The sequence below is a fragment of the Anabrus simplex genome, chromosome 6 (assembly GCF_040414725.1).
Source record: "Anabrus simplex isolate iqAnaSimp1 chromosome 6, ASM4041472v1, whole genome shotgun sequence".
NCBI lineage: Eukaryota > Metazoa > Arthropoda > Insecta > Orthoptera > Tettigoniidae > Anabrus > Anabrus simplex.
In genome coordinates this window covers 167475791-167489128 of record NC_090270.1, presented here as the reverse complement: position 1 = coordinate 167489128, position 13338 = coordinate 167475791, and the positions used below count along the sequence as shown (strand labels likewise).

Sequence of the window (13338 nt, the reverse complement as noted above, 5' to 3'; positions counted from 1 at the left end):
AAAACCAAAATAGATTGTAGTTCCTTACTTGTCTTTGCACTGCATACTTGGATGAATAACTGGTGTACTGTCGGACACCACGCTCACACCACTGTCTGTCAGATCTGTCAACGTTTTCTTGCTACTCGATCTTCTACATACATCTCGACTCTGGCGAAACCTTGCATCGTGACCTAACAAATAAATATAATAATGTAACTGGTAAAACAGATAACAGCTGTATCAGAGTAAGGTGTCCTACTAAATAAGAGAATCATGTGAGACCAACTTAATATTAACAAGTTATTAACAGCATAATCAGCTAGTTTAAAATTACATGAGTGGGTAAGTTTCCACTCACTCTCACATGCATGTGACACGTTCACACATATTGACAAAATAATTTTGGCATGCATTTTCTTATATGAGGCACAGTTTCAGACATGTATGAATCGGAACAGTAATGTCATTCACTGATTGACTAAAGGGCATAAATGAATGGCTGCTAACCAGGCATGGAAGAATATGCATCCTGTTTCTGAGCTTCTTGATAATCTGGCATGGATTTACTCTTAGGTATGTAAAGCTTATGCTCAGAGCCATCGGGGAAGTCGTGCACATTTCCTGAGTCTGACGAGAAAGTGGAGAAAACATCCTGCATGGAAAAGTAATGATCACAACAGGTGCAAAGAAACTATGGTTTTGACCAATAATATGTGCAGATAAAAAATACACTGTACTCACCTTATCCTTCCGAGCATGTCGAGGATAGTGGGAGGGGCGGGAGTGGGACTGATATGGATGAGGCACACTGTGAATCAAACCCACACTGCTGAAATGGGACGGAATAGCAGCACCAGGGGTTAGAGGGAGCTGGGTAGCTCCAATTCCTGGCATCATCTGGAAAGACATAAATATTTCAAATGAATAAATAGTAAAATCACACAGCAATAAGTATTTCAATAACAAACTAATTAGTATTCTACCACAGGTCTATTATCTAGACCCACGTTGAAAATGTTTAAATCAAAGTTGATTCTAAGTGAAGCACACATAGTTTCACAGATATGTATTGAACGTTTCACTTGATAAATAATACCCAACCCTAATTCCTCTTCCTATTAAAAAAAAATGTACCCCTATTTTTCCTCAATTCCAATTTTATGTTTATATTATTACCTTTCTTACATTTAAAAGCTCCCAAATACATCAAACAACCTTGTTAACCAATTTCAGTCAACATGTATCTCATTCAACACAACCAGAAAACGGTAGTGTTACCACTGAGCATCAATATTCTGTTCAAGAGGAGATTGCTTTCCAGTCGGAATTAAAGAAATGGAAGAACAAATTCTCTCATTTCACCAGTGAATTTGATTGCGAGTTCGATAGACTCGTGTGGGAGTCCAAATTTCTGAGTAACTCTATCCATCTCTTACCTGGTATGAAACACCCTGCTACAAAATATTATGAAGCAAGGAGAAAACAATATCTCGGATATCAAGGTAAAACATATAGCAGGTCCTTGAATCCCTACGTGCGACCAAGAGAGAACAAGAAGACAGAAAATGTAAATATCAGCTCACTCACTTTCAATTCTACAATCAGAGAAGGGAAGCTGTGCATAGGGTACTGAATCCAAAATCTGAATCTTGCAAGATCGATATTTCCAAAATATTTGTTACTTACTCCGATTAATTTTCCATTGAAAATTCAAAAATCAGGCGTAATTACTGCTCCAAAATCCTTGACGTACACTGTGTAGAACTAGATGAACCGTCTCCCTGCTGCTATTATGACTTTACATTTGGTGAAGACGGTCTCCCCGTCGCTCCAAGACTAGCTAATGAATCTCGGGACACTAATTTTGAGGTCACAATTGCAAAATATCAACTTCATAATGACCATTCAATTACGGAAGGTCCCACACTTGTAGCTCTCACGAGCTTTTATATTTTTCTACAAAGAAATACTTAAAGTCTCATTAATTTTCACACCAGGCAAATGCTGGGGCTGTACCTTAATTAAGGCCACGGCCGCTTCCTTCCAACTCCTAGGCCTTTCCTATCCTATCATCGCCATAAGACCTATCTGTGTCGGTGCGACGTTAACACAGTGCAATAAGAAAACGCATTTTACCCTTGTTTTTTATTGATCATGGTGTACAAGTGTATACAAAGACTTTACAGATGAACATTATGACAAATTGTCACAGTTTACGTAAGTTCATAGTTAGTAATTGTTTTTTAATTCCCCTCTCTCACCTCTTCCCCTTAGCCAATATTTTTAAATAGTCAAGTATGTTTTTAAGATCATCTTGAGAAGATCATGTCTTTGCACATTTAAGGTTTTTACCTAAACAAAGATATCTGTAACTGATGATGTTTATAATACAATGAAACGTGCTACTAATAAAGGTGGAACAATAATTACCATCAATTTGTTAAGAGAGCTAAGAAGTCGTGAAATGACAATTTGGTGGTCTTTGCCTCATAAGGGGATCGGTGTCGAGCTCTATAAAGAATACATTCCAGCCTACAACTGGATTAGGTATCACCAAGGACTTTCTTGTAGTGAATGGCACAGGGCAATCCACGACATCAAATGTTTCTGCAGTATGAACTATTCTGGGCAGAACTCAGGATGGAAACCTCTGTCAGAGATGCGCCACAGAGAAAGAAACACTGGCTTATGTTCTGGGTTCTTGTCCCTACGGCGAAGTACTGAGAACTTATGTCACCACAAGATACGATCCCTGATTGCACAAGAACTCCGCAGTAAAAACTTCCGTGTACATGTCTATGACAGGAAGTACAAGATGAATTGACAATTTAATGACAAGAAAGACTTCATTATTGATCCGACCATCCGAATAGAGGACGATGTCAGCCAGCCTACTGAAATCCACCTTGGGAAGATGAACATTTACGTGACCACCATACAGTTCTATAAAAATAAATATCAGCTGAATAACATAGAGATTATTGGCCTAATGGTTAGTGCTTGTGGCACAATACCTGCCTTGTTCATGGAAGTCTGGAAGAAGTTCGAGCTGCCTATGAACAGCATTGAAAGCACAGTTACCACCACCATATGTGCATCTGTACACATTCCAAGATCTCATTTGTTCAGACCTCCATAATTCAAAAACAATATTACCACTATACTTCTGTAAGATAAAAATTTCTGTATCCTGATATGCTATACTTTGTCCATTGTGGCATCCTATAACTGTGGGATATATACATTTATTGACACTAGAAGTGAGATGTATTCCAGAACAAATTCAGTCTTTAGAATTAGTTGATTCTTTCAGATATGATTTTGATTTAGACTGTAAATTTAACTTAACATTTGGAGAAAATATGTTAATTTATTGCAAGTGAGTTATGGAATAGCAGTCAGGGTTTATTTACTTGGTTAACAATGCATAGTTAGCGCCTACCGTAAGGCACCAACGAGACTTATCTTGCCGGATAAAAATTCCTTTGTGATTCATGTCATAAACCTAAATGTCCACGCACACTTTGCCATGATTTTAAATAAATGTGACCAAGGTCACACATTTTAGTATAACTAGTATATGAATTCACGATGCAATTTGCCTCCTTCTCTTGCCTGATACTGACATTATTTACATGTCACTGTACAAGACACTCTTGCACATCTCTGGCCACATATACCTTTCTCACCTGCCTGCTATATATAATAATCTGAAACCTGTCCATTCCTTGATCCTGCCTGACTCTGGAAGAGCACTGAATCCAAGAGAGAAGAAATTGAAAGAGAAGATCATTCATTGACTAGTTGAGATATTATTTTAATATGTTGCCAGTTATCCCACAACAGATACCATACATACATACATACATACATACATACATACATACATACATACATACATACATACATACATACACCAAAAATCAAATCTCAAGGTGCTACAACCCTGATGGGCATTGGCCTACCAAACAACTGGTGCTCAGCCCAAAGACCTGCAAATTACAAGATGGCTTTCTAGACTGGACCACTTCACACCATCAGAAAACTCATGTGCTCTCATGTAGGCTGGGTGGACCTCCAACCAACCCTTGCATGCAGGTAAAGATCCCTGACCTGGCCAGGAATTGAAGCTGGGGCCTCCAAGTAAGAGGCAGCCTCACTACCCCTAGACCATGGAGCCAACCGACATTTACCACAAAGCCACATGATTTTGTATTTATTTCATTAGAATGGTTTCAGCAAAACAACACTCACTGAGAAATTCCTGCGCTGTTTATTTCTATATATGCCTTGTCTTGATTTGTTATTATTATTTCTTTACCACTGCACCTTTCTCAGCATTGGGTTCCAACTGTGATTTCTACTCTGCACTGATTCCTGCATAAATTGAGATCCTTAAAGCGTAACTTTTCACATTTTCAAGGAATCCAATTACTTACAGTTAATAAATGTCCATAAATTTCACGAGAAGATCTCCTCCTTTCACACTGCAACCACCACCGTAATGCAGCAGGATTAGGACAAATGCTCTCAATTTCATCTGTGAATGCTGCATTTGCCTCCCCTACATAATCATCCATCACTATTATAAAGAGTAAAGATGACCGTACACCTCCCTCTCAGCCTGCTTTCAATTTCAAACCAAAACAGTTTATCCACTTGATTCTCAACACACTGCAGCATTTAAATTACTTTCAATTTCCATGGTTACTTCTCTGATTTTTTTCTTCACCAGACTTCTAAAACTTTGCTCAGAGGACACTATCACTATTCAGAGGAAATTTTATTTCCCAAGTGAACTGTTTCTAGCTTTTCTTCTATTTCATACAGAGAAACTCCTTTACCTACTCCCTTCAGTCTTTCCTTTCCACTTCATCTTCTCATTCCATCAAGGTGTCACGACATCTTACCCTTCCTCAACTCTGCCACATACATTACCTGCTCTCTTGAAATGTTTCTATTCCTTTTCTTCATAACCAATCTTTGTCCAAAGTCAACATAACAACAAATGCAGTTAAAGCAAGAGGAAGACATGTTGCCATTGACAGTTAAATTATAAATATTAATAAGAAAGTTCAAAATTTTCTCTCTTGCAAATTAATTCCCTATAAATGGAAATTTTAACAGTACGTAGTTTCTTACCTTACTGGAGGGGAGAGCAACACAACCGGCCACTCGTCGCCGTCCATCAGGTGAGCGAGGTCGAGGGGAGAGAAGTCCTGGTGATCGAGAAGGAGTAAGATCTGACCATACTCGGGAGACATGCTGGTCTGGAATACATCAATTTAATGTCACTATATTAGTGGTTGTAGTGATTATTGTTTTAAGAGAAGGTACAACTAGGTAACCATCCTTTATATAACACTAATCAGAGAAAAAAATGGATGGAAGGGATCCAACACTTTGAAAAATGAAGATAATAATAATGTTAATATGACTTGCTTTAGGTCCCACTAATTACTATTATGGTTTTCGGACAGGCCAAACTGCCACAATTTAGTCCCTTAGGAGATCTTTTATGCACCAGTAAATCTACTGAAAAGAACCTGACGTATTTGAGCACCTTCAAACACCACCCAGAATCGAACCGGCCAAGTTGAGGTCAGAAAGCCAGTGACTCCACCGTCTGAGCCACTCAGCCCAGCAAAATGAAGATATCGGCCAAAGAAAGACAAGGGCCACGAAGGGCATGAAAATGAAAGATTCCCTAGCCCTCGAATGCTCTAATAGAGTTCGGGTTGGAAAAGAACAAGACGTGACCAAGGGAGGTCAGATGCGGCAAATGACAGTGAGGATCCTGTCACTATATTAGTTATGCAAGGAGGACAGTATTTAATGAGAGAAAATTATTTGGTATGGATCACCATCACCACTTTACAATTTGGTAAACAAATAGGTTCAGAATACAACTAGTCATTTCCCATTTCAACAAATCTAAAAACAGTCAATTTTTATACAATTTTCAGGTACAACAAATTGTCAATGGAAATGTATATCTTATATATAACTTCCAGTTAAAACATTTTTTAAAATATATATTTGTTGAACAATGCAATTATTAGTCATTTTGCTATGTTTCATCGAAGTAATAATTAGAATAATGAACATTTTAAAAATGTTTCCTTACTTTAAAATCAAAACTTTTTTGAAATTTTCATCCGAAAATATTACTATGGCCATTAATTTCATTTCCTCCCTTTCTTCAAAAGGTATATTCCATCTTGAGAATGTAAACCTGCTGTGGCTTATGCAATAAAGTATGCATATATGTAATAATTTTCCAATCGTATTTTAAAAAATCATGCGGTATGGATCACTTTGCCAGTTTACAATTTTCTACAATATCGGTTCAGAATAAAATTTGTCATTTCCACATATAATAAACTATATTTTTCTAACTTCTTCCTTCAGAATTTTGAAAAATCAAAATACATTTTGTACTATGCTATGATCTCACCATCTAACCTTGCCATGGTGGGGAGGCTTGCACGTCCCAATGAAGCAGATAGCCATACCGTAGATGCAACCATACTGGAGGGGTATCTGTCGAGAGACCAGACTAACGAATGGTTCATCGAAAGTGGGCAGCTTTTCGGAAGATACAAGGGCGGCAGTCTGGATGATTGACATAGCCTTGTAATAATATTTTAACATGGCTCAGTTGTTTAGATACTGCTACACAGCTAAAAGCAACGGAAAACTACAGTCGTAACTAATTCCCGAGGACACGCAGCTCTCTCCATAAGAATGAATAATGAATTACTCGCACACTTTTTAGTGATAGATGGACACCCTAGTGCTGAATCGGTCGACCTCGGTAATCTTTGAGATTCGTATTGGCAACCTTTGAAACACAAACTATGAATCGCTTATGCATCACTGTGCAACATCTGGCATACATTTTATGTACTACTACTGTTGTTTACACAGCAAAGCCGAACTATAGAATTCATGCTAGGAACAAGATTCGCATCGAGAAATGTTATATAATGTGTGTTGGCTTAAGATTATAAAGGTTGAGAAAATTCATATCGATCAATCATATTATTGATTCAATTCAGATTTCATTTCCATTCAGCTGGCAGTATTACCGGAACTGGGAGAGCTCCCTCCTTACTCCACACCCCTGTACACAAATCCGTCACTAAAAAGTGTGCGAGTAATACTTATGATGGCTTCCTCTCAGGTAAAATATTCTGGAGGTAAAATAGTCCCCCATTCGAATTTCCAGGAGGGAAATAGACATAATGGCGCAATCATCAGTTAGATGAATATCAACATTCTACGAGTCAGAGCGTGGGATGTTGAGTTTGAATTGTTGTGGTAGGTTAGATAATCTGAAGAGGGAAATGGATAAACTTATGATGAAGAAATCAAAAGAATATATGAAGAGATAATAATTTAATACATATGTAAAAGGAAACGAGAGTTTAATTGTGATGGAGAGTGGAATGCAGTGATAGGCCAAGGAAGAGAATGTAATGCCATAGGAGAAGCGGACTGGGATGAAGGTATAAAAGAGGAAGTCGGCTAGTTGAATTCTGCACCGAGCATAATTTAGTCCTTGCTAGTACTCGGTTCAAACACCACAAATGACGGCTGTACACGTGGACAAGGTCCAGGTATCGCTCTTTATTATGAAGGTATCACTTTTCATTACGATTAGACAGAGATTAAGAAACTAGGTGTTGGATTGCAAGACATTCCAGGAGCAGGCGTGGACTTTGACCACAACTTGTTGGTCATGAAATGCCATCTGAAGTTGAAGAAATGAAAAGAAGGGATGCAATGAGATGGGATCTAGGTAAGTTGAAAGAAAAGGGTGTGAGGGATTGATTCAAGGAGTGTGGAGTGTTTCTTTAGCCATGAATGACCTATAAGGAGAACTCACACCAACCGTCCTGAACACATGATGCTACTTACAGTGACTGACTTACTTACTAGCTGCCGTACACGCTGTATCCTCTAATACCAAATCCCATTCATCAGGAATTCGATTGATTGATGCTTGTTGTTTCAAGGGGCCTAACATCTAGGTCATCGGCCCCTGATGGTACGAAATGAGACGAAATGCAATGACAAAATAAAACAATCCAAAATCCTCCACTGACCAGAATTCAAAACATGAGAACGAAAAATGAACGGATGGATATGAAGTTAAAACAATCAGTGGAGCCGACCCGCAATGCCTCAGTCTCAGAAACTGACGGAGAACAAGAGTAATACTGACCAAGGGACTGCTTCTATAGCTCAATACTGCATCGATGATGCTTGCAAGCTAAAGGGGTCCAAAATATAGGTTATCGGCCTCTCAAAATGGTACTTATCGCTTGGAAAGTAGAACCATGGTATTTGACAAGGTGTGGTATTCCACACATTATGGTACTACTCACAGGTAATGAAATTCGCACAGGTAATACAGACCTATGATGTTTCACACATAGCAGCGCCATTTACAGGCAACGCAAACCTATGGTTTCCATCACGTAAGTGTACTAACCACAGGGACTCGTACTATCCCGTGGTGTTCCTTATACAGTGGGTACTAATCATAGGCAAGCCAGAACCCTGGTGTCACTCATATAGTGCTACTAATCACAGGTACCGTAAAAGCCTGACCGCACGGTGCTCCTGATTGCTACTAATCACAAACCTATTTGGTACCTAACGTAGTAATACGCGCAAGTAATAGCGACCCATGGTGTTCCCCGCGTGGTGGTACTAATCACAAGTAGTTTCATGGTTCTAATCCAATCACACCCTTGGTCGCCCCCTTTAGTCGCCTCTTACGACAGGCAGGAGATGCCGTGGGTGTATTCTTCGTCTGCGTCCCCCACCCACAGGGGGTTGTGTGTTTGGTCCGCGAGAGGTATTTTATTTCTCTCAAGTCCGCCGGCAAGCCGGTTAGGACCCCCCTATCCGCCACCTGGGACGCGCCACGTGGGAGTATCACCTCTCCCCCTGCTACGCCAGCGTAGTAGGTTCGTGGCATCAGGAATTCATGACAGCAAACATCTAGTAACAAAATTGAAAACTTTAAAGAGAAACCTCACTTTACAATCGATCCCGCACATGTAGGAGTAGAAGGCAATGAACATGCACACAAACTAGCAAAAATAGGCACTAGTACCTACATAAGAACCAAACTTCTGGCGGCTAACTCAATCAAGAAGGTAATCACAAATAAAAACCTTGAAAATGGAAGAAAGAAACTCCAACTTACTACAATGAAGAAATGGAAAAAAATAAATGGCCTATGGGACAAAATAAAAGCAAGCCGAGGAAAGAAGCAGTGGCGATCTTCAGACTGGAAATAGGACACGACTGCTTATAATGGATTGCACTTTCTCCTCCTAAAATAAAGAGATCTACAACTTTGGTCCTATGACTTTTTGTCGTATCTCGACCCGTTCTACCTTAGACTGAGCTTCATTTTCCCGATTTTGATCTATTTTGTTCATGCACATCTAGCTAGAATCAAAATATACCAAACGGAAAAGTGTACCATCTGCAAAATTACTGGATTAGTGATGGACTCAAAACACCTACTTCAGTGCACAGGACTCAACTCAACCCAACAAAACCAAGGAAAATTACCAGCCCTATACTGGACAGTCAGGAACAAGATGAAACAAGACTGTTCCCTAATGCATCTGTACATTATTAATGTTATTTGTATATTACTGTTGTTTAGAGATATCAATTGTGTATTGGAGTTCCTTCCCAATAAACCCACAGGTTACAACACAACAACACTTACAGTGACGCCAGGTAAATGACAGATGTACATGGTATGGTTCTCTGTTTCTGACAGGAACAGACTGGCAAACAGAGTGGGCAAAAAAAGACCAGTTTCAAAATTTATCTGGGTCAAAAACACTGTACTAATCTTGATGGAAATAATACCTGCAACCCAACTTTCCACTACCAAATTTTGAAAACAATCTGCAGGGCTTATTTGCATATGTAAAATAGCTTATTCTTTTAATCAACAACAAATATGCACACATTGTTATTAACCAAATCATGGCTTACTTTGTTATTGAACTCCAAGAGAAAAGTGAAGGTCCACAGTAATTTGATGAGCAGAATCACTCAGAGTAAACATATAAGTAAACACTGTCTATGGTGAACAAAAAAGCTGTATATCTACTCACCAAGTATTGCCTGATCACTGTCATCATCAATCAACAGCTTTTCCCTAATGGCATCAGCGACAGCAGTAGGGTCCACTATACACGGAATATCAACACCTCCAATCATCTCCCCCTGTAATAATAGAGTGTTACAACACTTACTGAATTAAATTCAACCTTCTTTGAACAGAATCAAACCTAACAGTACATGTGCAGACCACAGGTCCTTCAGCCCAGCTTCAAGAGAATATAAAATTTATAATGTGTTTTAGATCTGAACTTAAATATAGATTTTTGAAATATTCAAAAAGCAGAAGACTATGAAGAGTCAAAGCTTTTAACCTATTTTAAGCCAAAGCATCATACAAAATGCATGGTGTTTTTTTTAAATCCTTTTACTGGCTTGTCACCATTTGTGGATTTTATAAACATGTCATAAATACAAAATTAAATGATAAATTCTGAGGAATTTTGTTAATGCAATAATTAGGATTTTGAAAAAGTTGAACAGATATTATCATGAAGATAACGGAAGACCAAATTTTAGAATAAGTTGCAGTTAAGATAATGGGTTAATAGAGAATCTATTTTGGACTGCAGAAGAAGTTTTTTTTATCAGTACTTTGAAAGTAATTCTGAAAAGAATTAAATCAACAAATACTGGACTGAATATAATATCCCAGTTAATTTAGACGGAACCAACTGTAATATATTATAATGTACGTGTTACTTGTAGGGCTTTGGCTTTTGGGTTAGGTTTTTTTTTTTTTTTTTATACATTTTTTTTTTTAACAATTAGCTTTACAACGCACTAACACAGATAGGTCTTATGACGACAATGGGATAGGAAAGTGCTAGGAATGGGAAAGAAGCGGCCATGGCCTCGATGTACAGTCCCAGCATTTGCCGAGTGTGAAAATGGGAAACCACGGAAAACCATCTTCAGGACTGCCGACAGTGGGGTTCGAACTTCACTGTCTTGAAGATGGTTTTCTGTGGTTTCTCTCCCACTCCTTGCCCTTTCATATCCCATTGTCGCATTAAGACCTATCAGTGTCAGTGCAACGTAAAGCAACTAGCAAAAACAAAAAATTGTGAAATTCCTCAAACAAATATCTGTGAGGGATGTAATGTAATGATCAGCAGAATGATGGGACAAAGCAGTGAAGTCACTCACAGTTTCAAAATCATGGAAGAAGATTTCTGGACGTGCTGAGTCTGCCAATAGTAACTTCGGCAACATTTATGACAACTTATTAAACTCGTCACACCTAATTTCATAGATTCCAGGATATAAAGATCCTAGTGAAAGTGAAGTTACACAACAGATGAAGACTGATGAACAGTATGAACTTACAGACACATCAATCATTGAAATGTTGAATAAACCAAGAGAAGATAGTGAGGGTCTCACTGTGTTGGAACAGCATTATGCCACGTAGAACAACAACCAGAGGCAACTCCTACTGATGCCCTGCTCTTTAAGCGATGGCATGACTGCTGCACAGAAACGATGTAACATTCAGAAACAGAAGTCAATTAAGGACTTTAAAAAAACTTTAATTCAAGCCATAACACTGAAAGAGGGTACAACAAAGGAGTACTGTTGATTTTATTCATATTTTTCAATTTTCTCCGCGTCAACTGTTTTCCAAGAACTTAGCAGGAGTACAAGTACTCACTCAATTATTCTGATTTGCGTCGTATATTTTTATATACGTACTTAACTTCCCGCAACCGTGACAAATTCTAGACCTTCAAAACATTCTCCACTCTACTTTGGCGTTCGACCGCAGCGCATGACCTTGAATGTGCCGCGCTGATCACCAGGAGCTAGCGGCTTTCTACTACAAATCTATTCGTCTGCGACTTCTAGTTATTTTTGATCTTCGTATATTAGTTGATAGTGTTGTGACTTTGTGCATACAGAATGTGGTGTCGTGTCTTTGTGCCTATCAAAGTGTGAAACTGACCTCCATTATTCATAAACATTGCACATCTTTTTACGGCTGATGATGACCTGGACTAAGGTCGAAACCGGTCCCATTTAAATAGGAATGTGATTACTGCATTTCCTTCTTTTAAGTATTGAATAGGTTGAACCTCCTTTTCAATTATTTAATTTTTAACATCACTCTGTGTAGTCAGAGTTATTCCAAATCCGAGGTACCTCCCCTCCTCACCATTACCTCAGATTATTGAGACCCCTACCGGATTTGTAGAAATTTATTGAATACATTTACTGGAAATTACAAAAGCAGTTTTCTTTTGAGAGAGTTTTGATTCTTTGAACTATATCCATAAATTCTTAAACAAAAATTGAAAATTCACTACACACCTCTTCTATCTTTCATAGCAAGACATGAATAACAAAACATCAAGATATAAATGCATGGATCAAACATGGACAATTTAAATCACGTCAAATCAAAATTATAATTAAATTTGTTTAATTTGAAACAAGTAAATTCACCATAGTATGAAATAAAATACTGTATGTAACAGCCACTAAAGTGATAAGTTTATATTACTCGTTTTGAAATTCTGTCATAATCATCTCACTTCTAACATAAAAGATCACCTTCCATGGCAACTGCGTAAATAACTATTATCATTACATTACTTAGCACTGTTTCAAATACATCTATAGTTATGCGTGCTGTACTTTTTAAGTACCGTAGAACCTCGATTATACATTCCCGGAAACTACGTTTTCCTGTATTATTCGTTCAAATTACGTGGCCCCGCAAGCATCCTAATTAAATCACGATGTAAAAATCCCATATTATCCGTTCCTCGAAGAAACTATTTCCCGGATCAACCGTCCAGAAATTTCAGTCCCATCAGCGCTAAATCCTCGATCACACGTTTTTCAAGAAACTGTATCTCACGAAAGGACGGCTACGGCAACTTACGGATCTTGGTGTTAACGTCACGTCATTGCGGTACCGGTAATTTGAGGAAGTTCTGTACTGGAAAAGCAATCGGCGGCAAACTTGCATAAGGGACCATCTCAGCATCGCATTCCGGTGGTATTGTTTACAGAATCCGTGGAAATCATAAAACAGAGTGTGTCCACAACAACTGGAAGGAAACAAGAGTGCATTTCTTCGATAGCTCTACTTGAACACGAAACAAATTTCGTCGAATGTTCGTACTTGCGAAACGTCTAGATTATGTCCAGGGTTAGATGTTTATTTTTTTACTATTTTCGAGTGTA

General features: G+C 38.4%; 1 protein-coding gene across 3 annotated transcripts in view; it reads right to left on the bottom strand.

Moving 5' to 3' along the window:
* The window catches only part of Axn (protein axin), a 293900-nt gene that overhangs the window by 46239 nt on the left and 234323 nt on the right, over positions 1-13338 (bottom strand). For all 3 annotated transcript variants that reach the window (XM_067150025.2, XM_067150027.2, XM_067150026.2), the window contains 5 exons: positions 10140-10251; positions 5125-5252; positions 724-879; positions 490-634; positions 29-173 (listed from right to left, as the gene is read on the bottom strand). In XM_067150025.2, the coding sequence (XP_067006126.1) occupies positions 29-173; positions 490-634; positions 724-879; positions 5125-5252; positions 10140-10251 (686 nt within the window). The remainder of the gene's footprint in view (positions 1-28; positions 174-489; positions 635-723; positions 880-5124; positions 5253-10139; positions 10252-13338) is intronic.